This window comes from Enhydra lutris, unplaced genomic scaffold, assembly GCF_002288905.1.
Source record: "Enhydra lutris kenyoni isolate GAN:26980312 unplaced genomic scaffold, ASM228890v2 scaffoldscaffold82, whole genome shotgun sequence".
NCBI lineage: Eukaryota > Metazoa > Chordata > Mammalia > Carnivora > Mustelidae > Enhydra > Enhydra lutris.
In genome coordinates, this window is record NW_019154166.1 from 3,268,096 (window position 1) to 3,295,328 (window position 27,233).

Consider the following 27,233-nt stretch of genomic DNA (forward strand, 5'->3'; position numbering starts at 1 on the left):
CAACATCTAGAGGGGACAGAAGGTAGCACCCTTCCTGGGGCCACTCACCTCTCCTGGTAGGGGTACAGCTCATTCATCAGGTTCTGCTCAGCAATGACCAGCCTTTGGTACAGCGTCCCTGCAAAGCAGACCACCTCAGCCAGCAAGCCCCTAGTCCCTGGCCCTCCTTCCTCACTTCCACAGGAGGTGCTGGGACTTCAGAGCTCCAGGGACCTCAGACAGAAAGCAAGACCATGACACGCTACTGCTGGGTCTGAACTGGGGCAGCGCTTTCCTGAGGACAGCTCTTACCGGAGACGGATTTTACCTGGGACAGCTCTTACCTGGGACAGACTTTACCTGGGACAGCTTTTACCTGAGACAGACTTTACCTGGGACAGCTCTTACCTGGGACAGATTCTACCTGGGACAGATTTTACCTGGGACAGCTCTTACCTGGGACAGCTCTTACCTGTGATGGCTCTTACCTGGGACAGCTCTTACCTGAGACAGATTTTACCTGGGACAGCTCTTACCCGAGGATTTTACCTGGGATACCTCTTACCCGAGGATTTTACCTGGGATACCTCTTACCCAAGACAGCTCTTACCTGGGATAGCTATTACCTGGGACAGCACTTACTGGGGAAAGCTCTTACCTGGGACAGCTCTAACCTGGGACAGCACTTACCCGGGACAGCTCTTACCTGGGACAGCAGTCTCTGTTTTCAGCCTTATGGCACAATCCAAGGCTACGGTGCAGTAGGGGGCGGGCAGGGTTAGCAACCTCGTGCAAAAGTTGTAGGTTCTCCGGTAGAGCTCTTCTGTGATGCCGGTGGCCTGGGTAGGAGGGAGGAGTCAGGTGCCTGGAGCCCTAGGTCAGAAGGCTCTGGATGGGGCGGGAGAGTGGGATGGAAAGGAGGAAGGACGGGTCTGACAGCCAGAGCTGGGCTCACACCTCTCTCCCAAACGTACACCCCCAGCGTCTTCTCCCAGTGCCCATGACACACCTCCTGACACCCTGCTCCAATTCACTGTGGTGGGAACCCATCTCCCCCTGTTCTGCTAGCAAATCCACCCCTCTCAGCACCCTCTTCCTCATTCCTGCAGAGCTCCAGGTTCCAAGCTTGGCTGTCCCGTGGCCACGATGCTCACAGCGCAGTGCCCGGGGGCTCCCCTTCCCCACCCACCCCCCAGGCTCCTACCCTGCTGGAGCTCAGCCCCATTCTGCTCCTGGATTCCAGCAGCCCCTGAACTGCTCGTCACGCCCCTCATCCCCCTTGCTGCCCACTCCCACCCCCCGCGACTATACACAGCTCCTGGTTCCCGTTCTCAAGACGTTTTCTCCACGGCTTGTCTCTCCTCTGTACAGGGTCAGCGATGGCCCCCAGCGCACAGAGAAGCAATCCCGAGGACTTTCTTCTGACATTCGAGGCTCTCGTGCATTCTACACACCGCCTCCCCCACTTCCCCCACTTCTGCCCCAGGACACCCCTCCGTGTATTAGGGCGAGGGCACAGCTAGAGTGGAGAAGCCAGTTTAGGGCGGGTAGTCCAAGAGCTCTAGGCTCGCCCACGCAGAGACAGGCATCCTCTGAGGGAGAAGACAGTGTCTGGCCCTGGTGCTCATGGGGTTCCACGATGCCCCCGACCCTCCGCTCTAGCTCACCTTAGTGAGCACGTACAGCAGAGTATGCAGCAAGGGAATGATGACATGCCGGAGGTCTTCGCTTTCTGCCTAGAAAACAGGAGACCACGGGGCATTTACTGGGCTGGGGCTCGAGGTGGGCTCACCACCTCCTAGCAGAACACAGGTTGGGTGGGGGTAGGTGTGGGCAGGAGATGGGGTAAAAGGCAAGCATCTCACCATGCCAAGGGGAGGGAAAAGGGCACAGCCTGCCCCAGCAAGGAAGGGGTGGGGTGGGGAGGGAGCATGGGGGTGGAGCGGGCTGGGAGAGCCTGGGGGTGTGGGGGGCATCCACTCGGGGCAGGAGCTGGTGCCGAGCAGTAGGCCAGCCCCCCGACATGGAGGTGCCCCGAGAGCAGCATCTCCCAAATGGATACAACACAGAGCATGGAGGAGGGGATCATTTTGGGGAGGTACAAGAACAACTTTTTTTTTAAAAAGATTTTATTTATTTATTTGATGGACAGAGATCACAAGTAGGCAGAGAGGCAGGCAGAGAGAGAGAGAGGGAAGCAGGCTCCCCAAGGAGCAGAGAGCCCAATGCAGGGCTTGATCCCAGGACCCTGAGATCATGACCTGAGCTGAAGGCAGAGGCTTTAACCCACTGAGCCACCCAGGCGCCCCTACAAGAACAATTTTGAAACATTTTTAATAGGTATGCATTTATGTTTATCCGCATTTTCTGTTCCCACAAGTGGGGGTTTTCCATGTGTAGCCATGGTACAGAGCTTCTTTCTGAAATACGCTAAGTCACATGAAACCGTGGGAGTCAGCGTAAAGAAAATATTCCTTCAAGAAGTAGAGGAGGGAGACAGAGCTGCTGAAAATCACGCAGGAGGTCCACAAAGGACCACAGTTGGGGGGAGGGTGGATGCAGCACTGATGGGACTGAGGCCCCAGCTGGCTTGGCCTCTCTCTTCCTCCTCCCCACCACCCACCTGCCTCCCTGAAACCCAAGAACCCACCTTTTCCAGCTCTCTGAGCAGAATACGGACCAGCACCGGACTCTTCCCAGGATCTCTCTCGACCTTCTTGTGCAGGGACCATCTCCACATGCCTGGCCAGGACAGAGAGGACCCCAGCACACGCAGGCGGGGCATAGGAGCTCTTAGAGGGGATCCCCCTGAGCAGGACCCTGAGCCCTTGGAGCCCCACACTGTGACTCTGACTGACTACAGATCTGACCCCTCAGCCGGGCGTCTGGCTCTGGCGACACGGTGGGGAGGGCTTGTCACACGTGGAGGATTTCTGTTCCACTGCCCGTCAAGGACAGTGCATTCTCGGGGTGGAAAGGCAGGGATGTGGGACATGAGTGGGCCAGAGTGTGCGTGTGGCCTACAGGCTGGCGATGTTTGGAGCTCAGCACCTGGGGCCACGTGTCTGGAGGTCGTGCAGGTCCAGAGAGTCAAGAGGAATTTTGCTCGCACGGGGAGCTGGGGAGGTGGCTGAGAAGGAGTGGGACAGAGGCTGCCTGCTGGCTCTTACCTTGGTTGCTCTGCAGGGCTGGGGCATGGGGGCTGAGTTCCCGGAGAACAGCTTGCACGCTCCGCTGGAGGTCCAGCTCCGCATCTGGGCAGCAGGGGTGGGTGGGGGAGCACTGGGCCAGGAGCTTTGGAGCTCAGCGACCCCGGCCTCACCCTCACCCCCATGTCTGCTCTCCCTGAGACCATCTTTCACCCCTTCTTTAAGCCCCAAGAGGTGCCCCAAAGTGATCAACTTAGAGCAGGCAGCCAGCACACAGCTCTCCAATAAGCCTTTCCATCAGCACCTCCCTGTTCTCTGTAAAACCCACGTTCCCCAAAGCACCGTGGGTATTCCACTGGTGGCTCACAGGGCTGTTTTAGGGGACACTCATGCAGTCCTAAAACCTGAATAATTAGGCACTTATCTTTATGTGTTCAAAAAAATATGTGTTCCTAAATTTCAAGTCAATTTCATGTCAGATCAAGGATGGGACAGGAAACGACAGACTGTCCCCTCATCAAACTGAACTCAGGCTTTGCTAAGCCAACTTCCCCTCCAGACCCCAGCCCTGGCCCCGGTTCTGTCCCTCACCCCATCCCGCTGGCCTGGCCCAGCTTGAGCAGAACACCGTTAGCCAAATCTAGACGCCCCACGTCTCCTCGGACTGATTTCCCACCTGCCCCACCCCCTTGCAATCCATGGGCTTGTAACTCCCCCGATGTCTTTGTGTCATTTGGGGTGGAGCCCCATCTCTGTCCCCTGGTGTGACTGTCTTGAATGAAGTCTCTTTTGCCACTGAAACCAGTGTCATGAGATTGTTCTTCAGCTGTGGTCCGTTGGCATGTCAAAGCGTGAGTGTGGTACAAGAATGAGCCACTGACATCCGGAAAGCATGGGAGTGGTGGGGAGGCCCCTGGCCCATCTCCCACTGCAAGAAGAGGTTAGCTGGTCAGGGTGGGAGGGGGCGCTCAGGGCTGGGCATCTGCAGCCCATCACCTGGTGCGGGGCCACACTCCCGGCCACTGTGACACTCCTCCTCCAAGACTTGCACCCTTGAGGCACCTGACTTGGGCTCAGGGCTCCCCAACCACACTGCTGAGCCTTTCTTGGTCACAACTGGGTCGAATGCATTTCCACGAGCACCTCAACTCTTTCTCCTTCCCTCGGAGCTGGACACCCATCAGCGCTCTCTCCGTAGCCTGCCCCTGGGCTGTGTCCCCACCTCAAGCCCTGCATGGCCACCCCATCATGAGGTCTGCTTCTCGGAGACTCCAGACTAAAAACAGGAAGCATGAGAGACACTTCCCACACCATAAATTCCTCTTTCTGACTGGCTCTCACCAAGCGTCTGTCTTCCTTCACGAGCCAAGTGTGCCTTTGGTTGTCAGAGAATACCAACCACATGCCTCAGGGGTTCCTCTTTTGTTGGGTTGTCAGGAAACTGACAAAGTGGGGGCCCAGCCTCAAAAACCAGCTTATCTCCAGGGACAGGGACGTCTCCTCTCTGCTCCTCTTTGGGGCTCTTGCTTTATGTTTTACGAAACCTGCATCATAATTGCCTCGCACTCCTTTGGAAGGATACAGGTAGAGATCACATGTTTTAAAGAATCAGCAGGTAGAACGTGTTCAGCCAAAGCACTGGTGCTCAGGGACCGAACCCCTCTGGGGTTCTGGCATGAGCTCGGCTAAGTTGGCCAGGGCTCCCCTGCTTCTCGAAAAACCCCCACCTTTCTCCTGCTGCTCACTTGGTCCCCTTGGACCTCATCAAAGTCTGTTTCTGAGTCTCCCCAAGGCTGAGAGTGGGCGGCTCTCACAGCTCAAGTTTCTCCCCCCGCCACTCTGCTGGGCTGTGCATCACCCCCCACCCTTCCCCACCCCCCGCCCCCCTGGCAAGGAAATCATGAAGCCTGGCACGAAGGCTGGTCACAAGCTGCCTTTCTAACTACCTGTGTCCACCTTACATGGAGATTTTTTTTAATTTTATTTACTTATTTTGACAGAGAGAGATCACAAGTAGGCAGAGAGGCAGGCAGAGAGAGTGGGGGGGGGGGCGGGATCAGGGTCCCTGCTAAGCAGAGAGCCTGATGTGGGCCTCGATCCCAGGACCCTGAGATCATGACCTGAGCCGAAGGCAGAGGCTTTAACCCACTGAGCCACCCAGGCGCCCCAACCTTACATGGAGATTTAATGAGTTAATGCAGGCAGAGTTTTTAAAACATTGTTATGTCTACTTTCTCCTTTCTTCCTTCCTTCCTTCTGTCTCCCTCCGTCCCCAGCCGCCTCTCCGTGGACAGCACAGACTTCAAACTATGATAGTCATCATCTCCTCCCTGCCCCTCCCTAGAAGGGCAGCCAAGCCTTTGTCTTCTGAGCCCTGGGTTCCTCTGCCTTGCACAAGGAGTCAAGCTTTTATGTTTCAGAGAAAAATAGAGAAGTTGCCAATAGCCCCAGGAGACAGCCCCACATAAAGTATGTTTTCGAAAGTCTGGGCGGCCGGAACAAGCGTTCAGGCTTTGGTCCGCATCTGGCTTGCAGACGTGTTTTGTTTGGGCTTGTAGAGTGTCTTGGGAAAAAAAAAAAATCAAATCAGCTGCTGACATGTACAAATCAGGAGATTTTGCATGAAAGTTTGGGTTTCTGGCATCCCTGGAAAGTCTGTTGACACCAGGCATGCATTCTTCGCACATGTGACAATCGACGGGGCACAGCTACCCCGGTTCTTCACAGCGGCCCCCTCTCCTTGTCTGGCTCATCGACACCCTGTGCCTGGCCCCTTGAGTTTGAGACCCCTGGCTCTAGGACTGAGACAACCGAGCTGGAAATGTCTCAAAGGAACCCGGAGGCTTCCTGCTGCTTGTAGCTATTGAGGACAGTGGCAATCCGAGGTGGGAGGCTGGATGCCCCAGGGCTGTAAGAGCACAGGGTTATGGGGACCCAAAGAATGAGAAAGATTGGGGCTGGCTGGGACATAGCCTCGGGGGCTGGCTGAGAGCTCAGACGAAGGCAGGTGAGCACTATACTTGGTGCTTGAGGGCCACGGCTGTGGTCTCCTGGGTCACCTTTGCCAGCGCATTAGAATGTCTCCAAAGGAACCCTCTCTCTCCCTATGGACCGTGCACACCTGGCCAACCTGTTCAGGGACGGGGGTGTGGCAGCTACAGTGGATTGAAGACACAGCCTCTTCCCATCATGAAGACTTTGTAACCTCTGGGCTTATGAGATCACAAACAGGGGGCAGGCAGCCCAGGCAAATGACTCTGGAATTTGTACTGACCTTGGAAAATGAGAGCTTGAAGCTGGATTTGATCTGATTAAGCAAACGAAAGAAAGAGGATATTTCTTGTGCCTCAAGCGTCTCAGGGTTATTCGTATATGACATGCATGTCTAACATTACTCTTGACTCAGAACAGCCAATAAATAAAGGCCATTCATAATTATTACCTTCCCCTCCATCCAGGAATGTGAGATATTACTATTAGGCATCATGTTACTATTAATATCTCACATTTAAATAGCACATAAAAGGCATACACACAGAGAGTCTTACGGAGGTGTGGTAAGACAATGTGAGGTGTTCATCAAACCGAGTTCATGTTTGTCCTGGGTCCCCGGGAAGACTACATTTCCCAGAATCCCCTGCAGCTAGATGGACGTCACGCATTGAGCCTGTCTAGTGGAATGCGGTGGACACAACGTATGACATAAAATCCTCTGCACTGGGGCACATGGGTGGCTCCATGGGTTAAGGATCTGCCTCCGGCTCGGGTCATGACCCCAGGGTCTAGGGATCAAGCCCCACCTCGGGCTTCCCGCTCAGCGGGGAGTCTGCTTCTCCCTCTCCGTCTGCAGCTCCCTTGCTTGTGCTCGCTCTCTCACTCTCTCAAATAAATACATAAAACCTTTAAAAAAATCCTCTGTATTATCCGCCACCTCTCTCTTCCTGTTCTTTGGTGACCTTGGAAGACGTGTTGGAGGAGATGGTGCCATGAGAGGGCACATCCCTGAAGGACTGGAGCCCAGCCTGGATGGTGATGTGAGACGTAAGCGTCGGTTGTGCTAACCCACCGACATCGGGGTCACGGGTGTACCAGCTAGCCTTTCTGACAGACCCTCGGACGCGCAGATAATTTTCTGGAATCTCATCTCACTGGCTTCTGAGCAGAGCCCTGGGAGCTCAGCAGGGCAATACAGTTCTTCCTGTTCTGCTTTGTAGATTCCAAGTCAAGAGCTCTTAGTCTTGTGCCGTATTACCTCTCCGAACACAGAGGTCAGACCCAGAAGGACCTTGGAGGCTCTCGTCCCATTTGACAGCTGGACAAATGAGGCTGGCATTTGTGTGAGGGCACAGAGCTGTTGGAAGAGAGCTGTCCCTTTGGCGGACGCTCTTCCTCTAAAGCTCCACTCTTATTATGTCCCCTTATAGTCACCTGCTTAGCCGGAAAAGGGAGAACAACATATGTCTATCTATGCGTATCTGGGCTTCGAATACCAAAAGCCAATGCCCCAGATAAAGGTGCCTGGACAGAGTCGCAACTCTCAAGGTAGTTCAAGGTCCAGTCTTCGATTTCAGGCCATTCGAAGCTATAGCAGCACAAGGCCATTCCAGCTCTGTGTTGCCCTGTGGTCCCAGACAGTCCTTGTAGGATGTTTGCCTTTTCTCTCCTTCCCAATCTTGGTTGCACAGGAGAATCACCAGAGAGCTTTAAAAAAACACTAACATACAGCCCCCCAGCAAACTAGCTTAAATCAGATCTCTGAGAGTAGGGACTAATAATTTCTTTTTTAATAGCTCCCCAGGACACTCTAATGGATAGTTAGGGTAGCAATTACTGTCTTAGCTCTTAAGCTGAGAGCTCTGGACAATTGAGCTGTTAGTCAAGGAAGGAGTCAGGTGCCGAGATGCTCACAGAGGCTGATTATCCCTGCATAAAGGATGAAGGTCACAGGGTCAGAATGGCTCCTTCCTGGCTTCATGGTGACAGAAGGAGATTCAAAAAACATAATGGGAGGAAGTTTCATTTTTATTATTGCTGTATTTCACTTGTTTTGCAAGACGTATGCATTTCTTCAGAAACGTGACCCTGGGAACTAGGCAGCAGACAACATGGCTCTAACTCTCTTGGGGTCCAGCCATGACATGAATAAAATCTTCTAAGATTTTTCTAAGCAGACCTGTCTTTGTTGTCTTGAAGTCACCCCATACCTATTTGTCACGGTTTTTTATGGGTCACCTCGACTGGGCCACAGGACCCCCAGATATTTGTTCGAACATTCTTCTGGGTATCTCTGGGAGGGTGTTTTTGAATGAGGCTTTTAAACCACTAGACTGAGTTGACAGACTGTTCTCCCTAACGTGGGTGGGCCTCATCTAATCAGTAGAAGGCCTGCACAGAACAAAAGGCTGACACCCGCCCCACCTCCAAGTAATAGGGAATTCTTCCTGCTTGACTGCCTTCCAGCTAGGACACTGGTTTTTTCCTTGCCTTTGGACTGGAACTATACCATAGGCTCTCCTGGATCCTAGCTTGCCAACTGCAGGCTTTGGGACTTGTCAGCCTTCATAATAATGTGAGCAAATTCCTTAAGACAAATCATTCTGCACATGGTTGTACAGTAGGACACCCTTCCTAACACACCCGCAGAGGCCCAAGGCATCGGGATGGAGAGGGCTGGTGGAACAAACTAAGTATTTCCTCAGCCTTCTTTAGCCAAGGAGTGGAATTGGGGCAGGCGGTAGATGTGTCCATCCAGATGCAAGGGTTATAGGGACACTCGGGTCACTTGGTACCCAGAAAATTACTACCAAAGAGGTTGAATTTGTACTTTCCAAGGGATGTTCCCCTCAAACTGGAGTACTGGAAAGTATTGTCCTTTTCTGCTTTCCGGATAGCAGCTGTCAGAATCAGCTCCCCCTCCCTGGGATGGAAATGGCAAATACCAACAAACACTTTCTGGACCATTCTCTTCTAAAATCGCTATAAAATCACTAACCCCAGGGCCCGTTTCCTCATGTCAGGTGAGCCATAAAACAACTGAGAGGAACACGATTGGTTTGTGTGTGTGTTCTGACTCAGACTTGGGACTCCCGAGCTCTGTACAGATGGATGTCACTGGGTACATTGGTTTCCCTGGTTTTCAGAGGGTGAAATTTCTCTGACCTTGACATATTGACCATCTGGACCTCACGGAATGCCCTTCCAACCAGGGCCGAGGACTCATCTGGGAATCCCCTGGTCTCAGCCTCTCAGCTGGTCACTGAAATCTGGGCTCAGCACCCAGACACACCATCAGCCAGAGTAATGGGGCTCACAGTTTTCTTCCATCCCACACCTGATCCTCCTTGCCCCCATGTGGAACAAAGGCTCAGATTTGCAGGGATGGCAAAATAACCACAGCTTTGGTGCCTGTGCCACACTGCTCTTTTGTATCCCTTAAAATAAATAATTTTTCAGGTGCCCCTCTTCTTGACTCTAGAATGACAGAACACTTTAGGGCTCTAGGACGGTGGGGAAGGTTATAAACATTTGTAATTTGGGAACACAGCCCATACAACTGCAGTTCTGATCATGAACGCCCCCTCCCCCTCAGAGCTCCCAGGGCAAGCATCGGAATTTTGGGATGTTTCCTTCTGCCCATCTGATGTGGGAGGGGGTCACCTGTCATATCCTTGGTGGTGGGTATCTGTGGTTTCCCCTGCCCAGCAATCCTCCCTGCTCACTGTGATCTTGGTGAGGCTGTGGCCTTTGGCCTTGCTCTGCCAAATTACCAAATTACCTTTTTTTTTTTCTTTTTTTTTTTTTTCTGACCCCACCCCATAGTTTTGCTGGAGAGGAAAAGGACCCATTTTCTAAATCTGGAGGACTGTGCGGGTCTAGAGTATCGGTGGGGTTGGGAATAGGGCTGAGGTTCCCAGGGTCCTGACTCAAATACCCAATGCCAGTGGTTTCAGTGAAAGAAAAATCCAGACACGTAATCAGCAGCACCATTTCCTCGTGTGGATGCCCCACTCGGGAGAATTCCCACTGTTAGGGAACCTGGACTGGATCCTGAAGGAAGAACCAAGGGGCATTTGGAGAGTTTGGAGGATTGGAGGTTTATTTAACACTGGTGGACTCCTCAGGACAGTGTTCTCCAAAGGTCTGAGCCCAGAGCCCAAGCTGGGAGGGTAATTTATACCTTTCTACTTCCGCATACTTGGGCACAGGACTGAGCTGGCCAACGGACTCTCTCTCCCTCTAGGCGAACCTTGTGCCGATGATGGCCAGCAGGGAAGAAGGCGCAGAGCGTTCTCTGAGGTCACTGTCTACCTCCTCCCGTCCTAGGGGTGGGTCCGCTCTGCTCCCCGCCCTTGCTGGTGCCTGGGGCTTCAGCTGGTCCTTCAATGCTAGGCCATTCTTTATTTTTGGTAGTTAAACTAGCCCTATGGGTTTCTACTGCTTGTGTCCAAAGAAAATTTATTGGAGCACCTTTCTTCCTAAAACACAGCATGGCGTGCGTCTACTGTTATAATTAAAGTCAGGACAAAGTAAGTTGGTTTTGAAATATTTAGATTTTTACGGGGCTGGCTCTACCACTATCCTCCCAGGGCAAACCCCAGCTGGTTAAGGACAGCCCAGAATATCTCAGTGCCAGGATTCATGGACTTGTCTGATTCAGATGGAACGTCTGGCTGTGTGAGGCTCTATGCAGTGGGGTGTGTGTGTGTGTGTGTGTGTGTGTGTGTGTGTGTGTGTGTGTAAAGGACACATGTCTGAGGGATGGTAACAACCCAGTAGCTGCACCTGCCTTGGGCATGCCCTCCCCTTCCCTGGATGGGGGTCTTTAAGGGCATCAGAGTCTACGTCTCACGAGGAGTGCTGTGGGACTTCCCGGGTGACCGTTGGTGATACACATCTCGAGGGAAGGGTCATCTCTCCTTGTGTCCCAGATTGATAAGGCATGAAGAGACTAGGGTTGGGAATGAGCCAGACCTTGGTTCTGATCATGGTTCTGCCACTTACCAGCTGTGTAGCTTTGCACAAATTACCTAACTTGAGCCTCCGTTTCCCCTTCATTGAAACGAGGAAGATTACATTGATACTGTACCTCATGGATCCTTCTGATGAACGCACAGGACACCCCCAGTGAAATAACTTAGGGCACAGAGCCGGACCCAGATTGCTGGGGTCAAACCCTGGTTTGACTATACGGTATCTGTGGGTGGCCTTGGGAGCAGTACCTCTCCCCTCTGGGTCTCACTTTCTCCTTCTGCGAAATGGGGGATAACATCTATCTCATGGGGTCTTTACAAAGACTCTGGGTCTCACTTTCTCCTTCTGCGAAATGGGGGATAACATCTATCTCATGGGGTCTTTACAAAGACTCAAGTGAGATACTATTTGTCAAGTGTCTTTATCACTACTTGGCAGATTATAAGCACTACAGAGGTTTTTGTTAAGTAAATACAAACATTTGGTGATAGATCTTGACCCTCATTGTCATTATCCCCGTGTCCAGCGCAGTGACCTGTAAGCAGCTGGGTCTCATACAGGTGTGTGGCCGTCCACTCCTCAAGATGTTCTCACATTTGGGCAGCTGAGCTGGGGGTCTGGGTGAAGGTGAAGGTGGTCTTGCCAGCCCTGGGGGCCTTCTCGCCCGCAAGGGAGGCCTTCCCCACGACGAAACCAGGCTTGTGAGACCCCGCTGCCCCCAGTCATACTGACCTGAGCTCTCCATGGGAGGCTGGGGTGTGAGTGAGGAGGATGTGGTCGTCTCAGGCAGCAGAATGGAAAATAAAGTGGTTGTTTTTCCGCAGAGAGGTGGTTCTGCAAGATAAGAAGCAGTTAGCTAAGTGGTGGGAAGGTACAGAAAGTGTATTTGGGGGAGCGGAGAGGCTCCTAGGGGACCTAGGCTCCTAATGCGTTGGAGGAATTCTTCTATGGTGCTGGCTGTGTGCTGGGTACTCTTCTAAACACGTTAAAACAATCAAATTTTTAACATTCATATTAACTGTATAAGGTAGGTACTATCTTCTACAGATGGGGAAATTGAAGCACAGAGAGGTTAAATAATGATTCAAGGTCAAAGAGATGGCAAGTAAAGGAATGAGCACCGAACTCAGACTATCCGGCTCTCGAATGTCATGACCCCTGGCTGCCCCACCGTGACCCCAGTCAGGGGAACCCCCCCAAAGCCTGCTTCCCAGAGCAACAAACTCCAAAACTGAAAAGCAGAGGAACTCTGACCAAATCCAAGAATAAGTGAATAAAGATACCTGAGAAAGCTAATTCGGAGAGAGAGAGAGAGAGAGAGAGAGAGAGAAATAAGAAAATATCAGGAATGGTAAGTGTCATATATACTCAATGGAATAAAATATAATGTACGCTAAGTTACTGTAACCTATTGATAATCATATAAACAAATCATATAATTGAGCATTAAAATGTGATATGCTATCGACAATGATTAGAAAAGATAACACAGTGCATGCCACATATGTACATATATGATATGTAATATGTTTATTTGTAGCAAAAAAAAAAAATGAACCCTATATCTCACACATGGTTTTCTAGGGAAATAAAAATGACACAAAAGCCTCCATTGAATTAGGAAAACTGCTTTTCTTAGTGATCAATGAAGAAACAAAGAGAGCCATCAAAGAATTAGCTCTTAAAAAGTAATATATGTCAGGGTGCCTGGGAGGCTCAGTTGGTTAAGTGTCCCACTCCCGGTTTCAGCTCAGGTCATGATCTCAGGGTCAGGACATGGAGTCCCGCATCAGGCTCTGTGCTCGGTGTGGAGCCTGCTTGAGATTCTCTCTCTCCTTCTGCCTCTTCCCCACTGGTACACATGCTCTAAAATAAATAAATAAATCTCTTTTAAAAAAAAAACAAACAGTTGATATATGTCTCAGATGGTTCCTCTGATAAGTTCTCTCAAACCAGCAATGAAAAATGTTAAGCTATTTCAACTGTTCAAAAGCATAAAGAAGGAGAGATTCTCTGAAAAAGCCAACTTAGCCTTGATAGCAAAATCTAATAAAGATAGTTTAAAAATATAGATGAATCACTCCCCACCCACTGGGACAGCTGCTTAAAAAAGAAAGCGACAGCAAGGGTTGGCAAGGATATGGAAACATTAGACCTGGTGTGTTGCTGGTTGGAATTCAAGATGGTGCAGCTGTGGTGGAAAAAGAGTATAGTGATTCCTCATAAAGTTAAACACAGATTTACCACAGGACCCAGAAATTCCCCTCCTAGGTAAATACCCAAAAGAACTGAAAATAGGGACTCTAGCAGATACTTGCATATCAGCATTCATGGCAGCATTATTCAAAATGCCCCAAATTGGAAATACTTCAAACGTCTATCAACAGGTGAATGGGTAAACAAAATGTGGTATATCCATATGATGGAAAATTATTCAACCTTAAAGTGGAATGAACTTTGGACACATGCTACATCATAGATGAGCTTTGAAATCATCATGCAAGTGAAATACATCAGGCCAAAAGGACAAATATTTGATTCTATTTACATGAGGCACTAACAATAGGCAGATTCACAGAGAGAGAAAAGTGTAACAGAGTTACCAGGGCTTGTGGGGAAGGAGGAGAGGAGAATTATTATTCAGTGGGTACAGAGATGATGAAAAATTTCTGGAAATGGACTGTGGGGATTGTACAATATTGTGAATGCACTTAATGACACCAAATCCATACACTTTAAAATGGTTAAAATGGAAAATTTTATGATATGTATATTTTACCACAATAAAAATTAATATTAAAAGTATAAAATATGGGGCGCCTGGGTGGCTCAGTGGGTTAAGCCGCTGCCTTCGGCTCAGGTCATGATCTCAGGGTCCTGGGATCGAGCCCCGCATCGGGCTCTCTGCTCGGCAGGGAGCCCGCTTCCTCCTCTCTCTCTGCCTGCCTCTCTGCCTGCTTGTGATCTCTCTCTCTGTCAAATAAATAAATAAAATCTTAAAAAAAAAGTATAAAATATCACTGATCGAACTGAATGCATTAAAATTATAATGTATTCTGAATAATTCTAGATGATTGCTAATCATTGGAAGGAATGTTAAAATGTGATATACCATTGGCAATTATTAGAAAAGATAGAAACAACTGTTGCTGAAGATATGGGAAAATTTTCTCCGTACTCAGTTGCTGAGAGCAGAAATTGGTATAGCTTTCCTGGAGGGTAGTTGGGCAATAAACATCAAAATTCAAAATGTGTATCCTTTTTGTCCAAGCAACTCCACTCTTAGGAATTTATCCTAAGGAAATAATTGGATAAGTGCATAAGGAGAGTATACAACAATATCCGTCAAAACATTGTTAATAAAGGGAGAGGGGTGCCTGGGTGGCTCAGTGGGTTAGGCCGCTGCCTTCGGCTCAGGTCATGATCTCAGGGTCCTGGGATCGAGTCCCGCATCGGGCTCTCTGCTCAGCAGGGAGCCTGCTTCCCTCTCTCTCTCTCTCTGCCTGCCTCTCTGTCTACTTGTGATCTCTCTCTGTCAAATAAATAAATAAAATCTTTTAAAAAAATAAAGGGAGAAAAACAGAAGAAACTTAAAGGCCCAATGGCAGAGTGTCAATTAAGCAAATTAAAGTTACTCATGCAATGGAATACTAAGCAGACATGAAAATGATGACGTATATTTACATTTACTGAATTAAAAAGATTTTCAGAAGTATTCATCTCAAACACTAGGTAACAAAACAGTTAACACATTTCTAACACATTAATTTTTTAAAAATGTATTTCTAAATTTCCTCAGATGTATTGTAAAAAGTCAGTAAAAACTAAATATCAGGGCTCCTGGGTGGCTCAGTTGGTTAAACAACTGCCTTCAGCTCAGGTCACGATTCTGGAGCCCTGGGATCGAGTCCCGCACTGGGCTCCCAGCTCTGCAGGGAGTCTGCTTCTCCCTCGACCTTCTACCTTCTCATTCTCTCTCTCTCAATCTCTCTCTCCCAAATAAACAAAATCTTAAAAAACAAAACAAAACAAAAAACACTAAACATCAAAATGTGATATTGAAGGTCCTGGTTCTAGTTAACGTGGAGTAAGTACACTCTGTTGTAACTCTCCCACTCAAAAAAAACTAAAAATTCTGGATGGTATGCATGGCATGGCTATCTGAGGATGCTGAGAAGTAAGTGGTATCAGGCAGAATGGGGAAGAAAACCAGTTCATGAACAATCTGGCAATGAGTTTTCTTCACTTCCCCCCTCCCCATTATCCCTTGGTCTGGACCACAAAGATAGCCTGAAACTCACAAGTCCACACTTAGGGCAGACAGAAAGAGCTAGAAGAAAAGCCTCTCTTTCTGGTCTGAGGAACAAAAAAAGGGTCCCCAAAGGATTGAAGAGATGGGGTATTTACTTTTTCTTTTGCAATTCCTCCTTCCATATCCCCCAGGCAATCTTTTTTTTTTTTTTTTAAAGATTTTATTTATTTATTTGACAGGGACAGATCACAAGTAGGCAGAGAGGCAGGCAGAGAGAGAGAGGGAAGCAGGCTCCCCGCTGAGCAGAGAGCCCGATGCGGGACTCGATCACAGGACCCTGAGATCATGACCTGAGCCGAAGGCAGAGGCTTTGCGGGACTCGATCACAGGACCCTGAGATCATGACCTGAGCCGAAGGCAGAGGCTTAACCCACTGAGCCACCCAGGCACACCCCCCCCAGGCAATCTTTTAATAGCAATAGCAGCAACAGTGGTTGGCCATGGTGGCCAAACAGGTGCCTAAAATTCTGAAAAAGGGAAATTCTTCCCTCTGACTAGAGGAATTACAGTTCCAAGGACATGGGAAGAATCCTTAATGCTTTCTTCCCTCTATCAGAGCAACAAAACTAAGAAATAACAAACAGAAGATGAATAATAAAAGTGGTAGACCTGAATAAAAATATATTAATAGTTATATTAAATGTAAACTGTCTAAACACACCAATTAAAAGACATAGACAGTCAGCACTAAAAAAAAATCAGAACCAACTCTATGCTGTTTACAATAAATTTACTTTAAATATAATATCATAGGTAAGCAAAAGAACAAAAAATATATATACTACTTGAATATTAATCAAAAGAATGCTGAAGTAGGTGTATTATTACGAGACAAAGTAATTTCAGAGCAAGGAAAATTGTCAGAATAAGCTTCTTATTACATTTCATAATAATAAAAGAGTCAGTTTATGAAGAAGCTATAACAATTCTAAACCTGTATGCACTTAAAAACAGGGCTTCAAAATACACAAAGGCAAACTAATGAAACTAAATTACAAGTAGGCAAATCCACAATTATAGCTGGAAATTTTAACAGTACTCTCTCAGTGACTGATAGAACCAGAAGATAGAAAATCAAGAAGGACATGGAAAAACTGAATACTATCAACTAACTGAATATACAGAAAAATTGAATATTATCAGCCAACTGAATTTAACTGGCATTCATAGAACACTACATACAACAACAGCAGAATATGAATTCTTTTCAAGTGTACACGAAACACTCACCAAGATAGACAATACCCTTGGTTACAAAACAAACCTTAATAATTTTAAAATAACTGAATTATACAAAGTAGGTTTGCTGATCATAATGAAATTCAACTTGAAATTAGTAATATAAAAATAATTAGAATATCTCCAAATACCGGAATATTAAACAACACATTTCTAAGTAATTCATATGCCCCCAAAATAAAATAAGTGGGTTAACACTTCCCAACTCATTTTAGGAGTCTAGCACTCTCCTGATATCAAAACCAGACAAAAATAGTACAAGAAAAGAAAATAGACCTATATCCTTTATAAACATATATGAAAAAAATTCTGAGCAAAATATTAGCAAATGAAGACCGGGAATATATAAAAAGAATAATGCATAACAACTTGGTGGGGTTTATCCCAGGGATGCAAGACTGGTTCAATATCTGAAAGGCAAGCAGGGTAATCTGTTATATTAAAGACTAAAAAAGAAAAACCATATGTTCTTATTAGTTGAGGCAGTAAAAACATTCGACAAATTTTAATTTTATGATAAAAACTTAGAATACATTAGGACAATAAGGGAACTTCATTAATCTAATATAGGGCTTAGACCAAAAAACCTCTCAACTAACATACATAAAAATTTAAAAAAAACTGAATAGTTCCCCTCAAAGATTAGGAAAAGGCAAGGACATTCACTCTCACCATTTCTACTCAACAAACCAACAAATTATTGGAAGCCAGTGTAACAAGACAGAAAAAAAAAAGTAGAAAAAGAAAAGAGGTGTACATATTGGAAAGGAAGAAATAAAACTATTTGCAAATAAAACAACCCTATTCACACGTAATAGGTGTACATATATAATCCCTAAGAATCTACCAAAAAAATCTCCTAGAACTAATAGTGAGTTTGCCAGGATCACAGGATATAATGTCAGCATACAACATCAGGCATATTTCTATATGCTAAGAAAGGAACAACTGGAAACCAAAATTTAAAATGCAATGCCATTTAAAGTAGCTCCAAAAGGAAAAGAAATACTTAAAAAGAGAAATAAAGCTAACAAAACACTTGTAGGATCTGTACGACGAATACCACAAAATGCTGATGAAATAAATCAAAGAACTCCAAAATAAATGGAGATACACACTGTTTATGACCTGGAAGACCCAATATAGTTGAGATGTCCCTTCTTTCCAACTGATTTATAGATTTAATGTAATTCCAATAAAAATATCAGCAGATTTCTGTTGCAGATAGAAGATAAGCAGATTCTAAAATTTCTAAGAACTGAAGTAGCCAAAAAAAAATTTTTTTTTTAAATTTGAGGACTCATCTCCCTATTTTAAAAACAACCATAAAATTATTAGTGAAGGACTAGACACAAATCCAAGGAATAGAATGGGGGTCCAGAAATAGACACACATTGAAACAACCAATTGATTTTTTAAAAGATTTTATTTATTTATTTAACAGAGATCACAAGTAGGCAGAGAGGCAGGCAGAGAGAGAGGGGGAAGCAGGCTCACCGCCGAGCAGAGAGCCCAATGTGGGGCTCGATCCCAGGACCCCAAGACCATGTCCCGAGTCAAAGGCAGAGGCTTAACCCACTGAGCCACGCAGGTGCCCCCAACCAATTGATTTTTTACAAAGTTGTAAAGACAAGTCAAAGGGGAGGGATAAGTCTTTTCAACAAATTGTCTGGAACAATCAATCAATCATCAATACACACACATACACACAAAGACAACAAAGTACCTCAACTTAAATTCCACACCTCAAATCAAAGTGAACTTAAAATGCATCACAGTCTGAATGTAAAAGGTAAAACTATAAAGGTTTAGAAGAAAACACAGGGTAAGTCTTTGTGACCTTGGGTTAGAGAGATTTCTTAGATATGATACTAATGCCTAATGCCTTCAAGGGTGAATGGACAAGCAAACTGATACGTTCGTACAGTGGGATACTCGGTGACACAAAGAGATCAACTATTGTTACATACAACAAAGTGTATGAATCTCATGCTGAGGAAAGGAAGCTAGACTCAAAAGGTTACATGCTGTACGTTTCCATTTATAGGGCATTCTAGAAAAGGAAAAACTATAGGGTCAGAAAATAGGTCAGTGGTTGTAAGGGGTTAGGGTAGGGAGAGGGGTTGACTATCAGGGGGCAAGAGGGAACTCTCTGGAGTGATGGGATGACTGTATCCTGATTGGGGTGATGGGAAACATCAGTCTACAAGTGTGTTAAAACTCCTAGAAGGAGGGGCGCCTGGGTGGCTCAGTGGGTTAAAGCGTCTGCCTTCGGCTCAGGTCATGATCTCAGGGTCCTGGGATTGAGCCCCACATCGGGCTCTCTGCTCAGTGGGGGCCTGCTTCCCTTCCTCTTTGTCTGCCTGCCTCTGCCTACCTGTGGTCTCTGTCAAATGAATAAATAAAATCTTTAAAAAAAACTCATAGAAGGGCATAGTAAAAAAAAATCGATTTCACTGTATATAAAACTTAAGTACATTATTTTTTTTTAAAAGAGAGGAGCCCACACCCTAATTTGTAACTGGCACCATGTGGTTATATGCTTAAATACTTACCACCAAACTCTAGAATTTACTAAACAAAGAAACAAAAAGCACTCCTCGTTTGATGGTGTTTTCACAGGTTTATAAAACCAGATCCAGGCCATTTACACATGTGACACTAACTGCCTCTGGGAACACACTTGAGGAAAGGGACCGGGAAGGCCTCTGACCTTTCAATAGACACCTTTTTGGACCATTTTAATTTTTAAAACTTGTGCATGTTTTATATATTCTAAAAGCAAACAAGCCTCTACATGGATGGCTGATTTACAGAAAATACAGTACGTGGACACATACGACCAGGATGGAAAATAGATTCTGAGAACCTCTACAGGACACATAATCTGTTCTCTTTTAACAAATTAATTGAGAGGAAGATGCGGTGGTGGTGAGAACATATGTGAAAGTGAATGGTGTTGGAGGGTGGGTGGCTAGGAATTCACAGAAATTGAGATATTTTTTAAAAAGACTTTATTTATTCAACACAGAGGGATATCACAAGTAGGCAGAGAGAGGGGGGAAGCAGGGTCCCCACTGAGCAGAGAGCCCGATGTGGGGCTCGATCCCAGGACCCTGAGATCATGAGCCAAGCCAAAAGCAGAGGCTTAACCCACTGAGCCACCCAGGTGCCCCGGAATTGAGATTTTTATCAACCAAGATGATGTGTGACTTTATTTTTTATTGTGGAACAGAGTGTGCCAAAGAGCGTCGTGAAACCTACCAATAAAATGGACACCTGTGAGCCCACCACCCAGCTTAGGAAGACTGCTGTCACGTTGCTCTGCGTATGTTAACTTAAAAGCAGGGTAACTTAAACGATAAAACTATTAAAATAATTGTCCTTCTCTCTCTTCCTGGGCACCTGTGGGGCTCATCCCTGGCCTCTTTGAGCTGCAGCCTCCCCCTGGGTGACATGGGTGTCCCGAAGTGCCAGGTAGAATGTCAAAGTGTTTCGTGACAAAATTCTGAAAACGGGCTTGGTGTGGAGATGAGGGACCCAAAACTCCACCAAAGACAGGAACGTGTTGAGCATTCATTGCTGCTCATTCTTTCTGAAAAGGCTTCGTGGCGTGTTTTTGTGGGTGAGAGTAGACATCAAAACTGAAGGAATTGTGAACACGCAAACCTGAAAATCCAACTGTGGATGAGAGCATGTGGCTGACCCCAGGATGTCCCCAGTCTGGGGGGGAGGAGCTGGAAATGGCAACGTGGGGTGATCTGAGCCACCACACGGTGGGGACAGGGCAGACCCTGACTCCAGACCCAGTGATGCAGAGAGGCCAAGAGAAGCTTCCCAAGTGCGACCCAGAATGTGGGATTTCCAGGTCCCCCTCTATTAGCTGTGATTAAGAATGAAAAGATAATCTCTGCCCAATGCACGGGGACCAAGCTATCATCACTTCTTGCTCAGATCATGGTCATCCCCCAGTAAGTCCCCCTGCATCCACTCTTTCTCTACACCCCAGTCCTTGATTAAAGCCCTCCAATGGCTTCTCTTGGACCTTAGAATAACTCCCCGCTCCTCACCCTGCCTAAATCTTGCCCCATTTGGCCCCAGTGCACCTCTCCAGGTTCATCTCTCCGCCCCCCTCCTTCTGGCTCATGAGGCTCTCACCTCTTGGCTCACTGTGTTACTCACATTTCCCAGACCTGCCTCAGGACCTTCACACGGCTCTGCCTGGAACACTTTTCTCCACGGTAAGCTCCTTCTCAATACTCATTGAAAATTTTGCCTCCTCAGAGAGGCCTTCCTGGTCAATCTACCTAAAATAAACCCCACCACCCACCCCAGGTGATCCTCTAGCCCACGCTTTTATTTTATTCATAGCATTTATCAGTATCAGAAGTTGTCCTGTGTCATGATTAATTTTCTTGGCTATTCATTAGAACACGAGCTGCACCAACACTGGGCCCTCCCGGGTCTATTCACCGCAGCATGTCCACTCCTTGGGCAGTGCTGGTACCCAGTAGATGATGAATTAACATTCTGTAGAAGAAAGGTGAAGCGTCTTTCCCAAAATCACATGGCTAATGAATGATGAAACCTGGGCTAGACCTCCATCTCAGCTGAGGGGATGAGGTCACGGCCACCTCCCTTGCCCTCTGCACCCCTACTTCTCCCACCACCAAATCTCACAGGGCACCCTCTGCTGCTAGTGAAAAAGAAAGAAATGAACACTCAGGTAAGCTTCTGTCCAGGAATCTGTGGATAAGGAATACTGAGCATCCTCGAAGGAAAAGAAATCACAGAGAGGTAGATTAAAAGACGTGTGCGTGTCTCAGGACTCACGGTGCAAAGCTAGGGCTATTCTGGGCTGATTTTTAACAGAAAGTAAAAATTGTAAGAAGTGTAAACAACCAATGTCGGAAAGCCTTCTTAGCCGTTTTTCTCTTCATTCATTTGCTCGCTTGTTCATTCAGCAAACGCTTCTTCGGTGCTTATGAATATTGGCACAGGTGCTGGAGATGCTTTGTGGCCCCCCTGTTCCTCCACAGATCTCTGTGATCTATTTCCTGTCCTTTGGGGCTGTTGACCATAAGACGGTGGGGGAGCCCTCAGGGGACAAGCTTGCACCCAGACAGGAAATGGAAAGGAGCAGAACCCAGTCATTCTCAGAATGCATCAACATTACCTCTCTTCACTTCACGATGGCATGCATTTCTTAGGAAATGAAGCCTGCCCATTTTGGCCCCGAAACAGGTCTCTGAAGGTCTTCTCGATGAATCTCATGGGGGCACATGTCACATCATTGTTGCATGCTGACAACTTCAGGGGCTGTCTGCAGATGACGGCAGCCTCCATCCTGCCCTGAATGGCTCGTACTTTCTGACTCCTTGGGTATGAGTCCTGTCTCAGCAGTGGGGGTGCACCTTGCACTTAGTGGGTGAATGGGGGCTACCTTCGGGTGGACCATTTTTTTGGCCTTTTGGTAATCCAGCCTGCCAGGGAGGGTAAGGTTTTGTAATTCATCCATGCGAAGAGGCACTCGCTGTAATGTGTCTGCTCAGAGGGGACGGTTCTAATTCCAACAAGGGCTCCCCCCTGTTGGCAGCAACCGTGTCTCAGCCATCTCTGCTCTTCCAGAAGGCTGGGAAACCAGATAAGCACAATGGGATTGTCTTGTAAGTAAAATGCAGAAACAAAGCCTGAGAAAACAGATACAGGAAAAGAGCAGGAAGTTCCACAGACAGGGAACCTCCAGTTGGGCGGCTCAGAGGCCCCATGGCTCTCTTCCTAGTTCCTGGGAGTGTTCAGAATGACTGATGTTACTAAGCAAATCAGAGGATCTATGGAACACGGTCCAGTCCAGGCAGCAGAAATTGGACAAGGGTGTGGGTGTTCAGACATGAATGAGGGAGACATGGTCCTCGCCCTTTGAACTGGGGCCCTGACTTTTTAAGGATTTTCTAAGGACAGCATTGTGGCCCTAGTGGCCACATGCCTGCCCCATGATCAGCACACTGACACTCTCAGGGACCTGCGTCCACACGTTCCAGACAACGAACCCATTGCCCAGATTCGCCCCGGGGCCCCAGTGACACGCTCTGCCTAGTATAGATCGATAAAACTCACTTTTTGATGAACCACCATGCCAATGGCAAATTGAGAAGATTCAAACCACTCTATAGTGAAAAGCCAGCATCCTTACCCCTTGTCTGGGCCATCGGCTCCCCTAACCAGAAGAAGCCAGAGATTCAGAAGATCTGAATCTGCAGCCAACTCTTAAGAAGTCATATTTTAAATAAAAATCCAACTTTTACATAAAAGGAATTAACAGGGAGATCTGGTAAGACAGGGTCCACTTCCCTGCATGGCAACAGCCCACAGGCATGCCCACCCTGTGGGCAGAGGCAGAGACACCTGTGTTCCCTGGTGCTCAGGAGCTTGGCTAGGGCATCATTCATGCCACTGTGGGGCCCCTGAAGGCAGACAGTGAGCCATCCGTGAGCTACACTGCGTCTCCAGTTCTAATGTTCCAAGAGCAGCTAATGGCTTTTCAGGGGTGCCTGGGTGGCTCAGTCCGTTAAGCGTTTGACTCTTGGTTTCCGCTGGGTCATGATCTGATCTCATGGGTCATGGGACCGAGCCCTGTGTTCAGCTCTGCGATCAGCAGGGAGGCTACTTAAGATGCTCTTTTCTCTCTCTCTGCCCCTCTCCTGCCCTTGTGCTCTCTCTCCAATAAATAAATAAATCTTAAAAAAAAAAAAAAAGGATAGTATTTGTGAGCTGGGCACTGGGGTTGCCAATGGTGCCCATGTGAGTCAGTCAACAAACACCCACGGAGTGCCTCTCCACTTCCCCGGGCACCATGCATGGAGTCCCATTTGTGAATGGACTTGTTGCCTCTGCTAGAATGTTCCCTGAGGGCAGGACTCTGTTTATGCACTGCTGGGTCCCCGTTACCTGACGCTGCTTATACCAGTAGAAGGCCCCCAATAAATATCTTTGAATGAACGAGTATTAGGCGCTCACAGGGAGACAGGACAGGGTCACTGTCCCTGACCGTTCTCAGGCCAGGGAGCAGAAAGAAGTCTGTGGGGGTACGGCTGGTTGGACAAATGGCACGTGAAACGAAGACTGTGTTGGTGCTCAGAATGCTGGCGAAGGAGATGACCATGTCGGGGAAGGGAACCCAGGCATGGCGGTGAGAAGGACATCACCCTCTGCCACCTGTGTGTGGGGGTCCAGCTCAGGTCCCACCTTGGACAAACTCAGGTTGTAATGTCTCACTGTGGCTTTTGTGCCACTGCCCGAGCAAAGGGCACATCAGAGATCAGCTCACGTGCCTCCCCCACTGCCCCAAGTCACCGCAAGAACGTGACAGCACAGGAAAGGAATACACCAGCCTCTGCTACCAGTCGGGGAGGTTCCCAGCAGCGGGTGTCGGCAGCAGGGAAAGCAGCCCGGGGTGGGTCCCCACCACGCAGGAGAAGCACCCCCGTCCTTGCGGGCTGCCTCTAACCCTGCCCCACCCCTCGGTGTTCCTTCAGTGTTGCCTTTACTGAGCCTTGGTGTGTGCCCAATCCCATCCTGCAGACACAGGTAGGAAAATCAGGTTTTCCATGGGGGACCCAGTAAACAGATAGATTCACTCACTCATTACTTCGTTCAGCCCCTTCTATACAGGGAGACACCGTTCCAGGTCCTGGGGATAGGGCAATCATTTAAATGATTTAAATCATTAAATATTTAAAATATTTAAATCATTAATATTTATATTATTTATATATTAAATATTTATAAATAAATATTAAAATCATTAAATAAAAAAGAGACAAAAACAGCTGCTCTCATAAAGACCTGACTTTACTGGCTGTGTTGCGAGCATGCAGGGGACGGACGATAGACTCGATAATTAAGTCATATACTAGCTGACAGTCAGTGCTGTAAGGACAAGGCCGGGGAGGGGAATGTGGGGCTCCGGGGCTCGGGGTGAGGTTTCTAGAAGGTTGCTCAGGGAGATCTCATGGAGGAGGTGAGCTCTGGGTAGAAACCTGCGAGAGGCATGGGAATGAGTGGGGCCATATCGGCCTGAGATGTTCCGACTGTATTCTCATGTGCTTGTCACACCATGAGTCATCAAGTCGTCTATCTTGGACTCTCGAGTCTTATGTTTTCCGCTGGCGAAACTGTGGCTGGCTAACTGAATAGTTAGGAGGAGGGGGAGATTTGAGGCGCTTCACAATTCTTTATGTAGGGACAAGATGAGAGACAAAGGGTGAATGACTGGGCTGGGATTCAGAGGGTACCATTCCTTAAATACAGAATATTCACAATAAACAGTCCTCAGAGCAGGTGCAAAGCCAGCTGGTCATGGCCTTGGAGTGAAACACACCAGGGACCCACCATAGAACCACAGAAGTGGCTGGAGAAAGGTGGAAGGAAGAAGCCAACCGGAGCCGGTTCCCAGCTGCCGTTCCCAGCCCACTGCTGGTGCAGGACAAGGTGGGGAAGACTTTTAGCTACAGGAAGGGCTCAAGGAAGCAGGCTCGGGGATCCCAGAGGAGGATCTGGGGAGGCCTGGCTCAGGGCCCATGTTCCAGCAATGAAGACCCCAGCTTCTGATGATCCCCCGCCCACCCCCAGTACCCCAACCTCCCCCCATTGCTGGCCCCTGGGCCAGGTTGTTATTTACATGGAACCTCCCACACACCCTCCCTGCGGCCAACCCCCCAGGTCTACAACCAGGGAAGGAAAACACCGAGTTTCCCAAGATGGTAGCTCTGTCGCCCACCTGTCCTCGCTCTGGCACAGGGAGAAGAGACCGCCCCACCACTGACCCACTTCCTTCTCCTCCCACCAGTGCAGCCTCAACCCCCCTGAGTTTGGGGGACAGATGCTATTTCCAGCATTCTGACCTTTGTGCCCCATGGAGAATCATTCTTGCCGACAGCACACCCCGTTCTTTGGTTCAGAGCGTGTGATTAGTGGACCCACAGCAGAAATGCAAAGCTCAGCCCGTGAAGCCCACCTGGGCTTTCTAGATTCCCGAGGCGCTGGGGACATGGGGGCCCTGCTCCCAGCTGTCCCCTGGGGATGGGGCAGGCCTGTTTCCCCTGCCGTGTCTGCCTCTGGCCGGGGAGGAAACACCTGGATGTGAGGGAGAGCCAGTCTAGGCGGTGGGGGGTAAGGGAAGGAGAGCATTGTTCTGCGGGGGCGCGGGGGTGGGGAGGGCAGGGAGCCTGGGAGGAATCTCCCGGGGACCAGGTTCACAGCCACCACAGCCAGACCAGGCAGGGCCCAGGGAGGCGCTGTGTGGCCAAGTGGCTAGGCTGCCTGGGTTCCAACGCTCTCTGTTGCTGTGAGTGACATCTTGAGCTACTGCTTAGAACCTCTGTGCCTCAGTTTCCCGATCTTTAAAGGAGAGCTAATAATAGCACCAACCTCGTAGGAGTATTGCCAGGACTAAATGAAAGGATGCTCACCAACCTCTCAAAGGAAAGGCGCAGAGCATCTCCCGCCTGCAAGCCCTCTAGGAGTTCCAGCTTCCACAGCCAGAGTCGCGAGCTGCACATTCCCACAATCCCCTCCGCCGCATTCCCACAATCCCCTCCGCCGCATTCCCACAATCCCCTCGCCCCATTCCCACTATCCCCTCGCCGCATTCCCACAATTCCCTCCGCCGCATTCCCACAATCCCCTCCACCGCACGCCCTCCCCTGCTCTGTGAGTTCGCATACCTGCTGTCTCACCTGTGCACACAGACGCTGCCTGCCCCTCCAGGCTCACGTGTCGCCTCCCACAGAACCCCCCCACCCCAAGGTTGCCTGCGCGAACCCGCCTCACCTCACCGAGGCCCCCCACGCCCTTTACTTTCTGTGGGTCACTCATGCCACACTCGACGCCACAGCGGCTGGAGCACGGAGACTGGCCTTGCGCGGCCCGGGGAGAAGAGGCTCGATCGTGGGCGCGGAGAGAAGCGGCCGGGCCAGCGTGATGGTCACCTGCGTCCCCGGGGGCAGGACGGACAGAGGATGTCCCAGAAGGGGTGCGGGCGGGACCAGAAGGATGACCCTGACCCGGCGCCTGGCTCGCCTGCTCTGCAGCCCTTGCCACCTTGCCTCACATCTCCGAGCTACGAATCAGGCATCAAACGCGCACCCGGCCCATCTGCCGTTGCTCGGGAGAAGCCTCGGCTGGTGAGTACGCGCGGCTGCGCCCCGCGTGTGTCAAATGTTACACTATTATGGACACTTACAGCATTCGGGGAGGAAAGAAGGAGGTCCTCTCATGGGTCCTGGGTCCTTGCTTCTTGTGAAAAGGATTAGATGATAGTCACTTGGCCCAGTGCCGCTAGTGGCCTCCGTATCTCGGTAACCCTTCTCTGGAAGGCTTGCTACGGAAGAGCCAGGGGCGTCTTAGCCCCTCGAGGCTCCCAGCCGACATCCCTCCTCCCAGCCCCTCCATCGGCTCTTCTCCGATCTGCGTCTCCCCGGCTTCCTCCCAGGACACCTTACGCCCCCGCGATCACCTACCTTGTTTCGGGAGGAACTCGGTTCCCCTAAGTCTTTCCGCTGACCGGCTCCCCACGGTCCGGC

The 27,233-nt window shown here is 48.8% G+C and overlaps 1 protein-coding gene across 1 annotated transcript; it reads right to left on the minus strand.

Annotated features, from left to right (window-relative positions):
• On the minus strand, window positions 1-27,233 carry LOC111161206 (phosphoinositide 3-kinase regulatory subunit 6-like). The gene is made up of 8 exons (XM_022524786.1): window positions 27,171-27,233; window positions 26,894-27,031; window positions 11,832-11,933; window positions 3,150-3,233; window positions 2,630-2,721; window positions 1,647-1,715; window positions 686-818; window positions 1-118 (listed from the first exon to the last, which is right to left on the minus strand). Exons 3-8 carry the CDS (start codon window positions 11,842-11,844, stop codon window positions 45-47), a joined length of 465 nt encoding a protein of 154 aa, XP_022380494.1. The 5' UTR covers window positions 11,845-11,933; window positions 26,894-27,031; window positions 27,171-27,233; the 3' UTR covers window positions 1-44.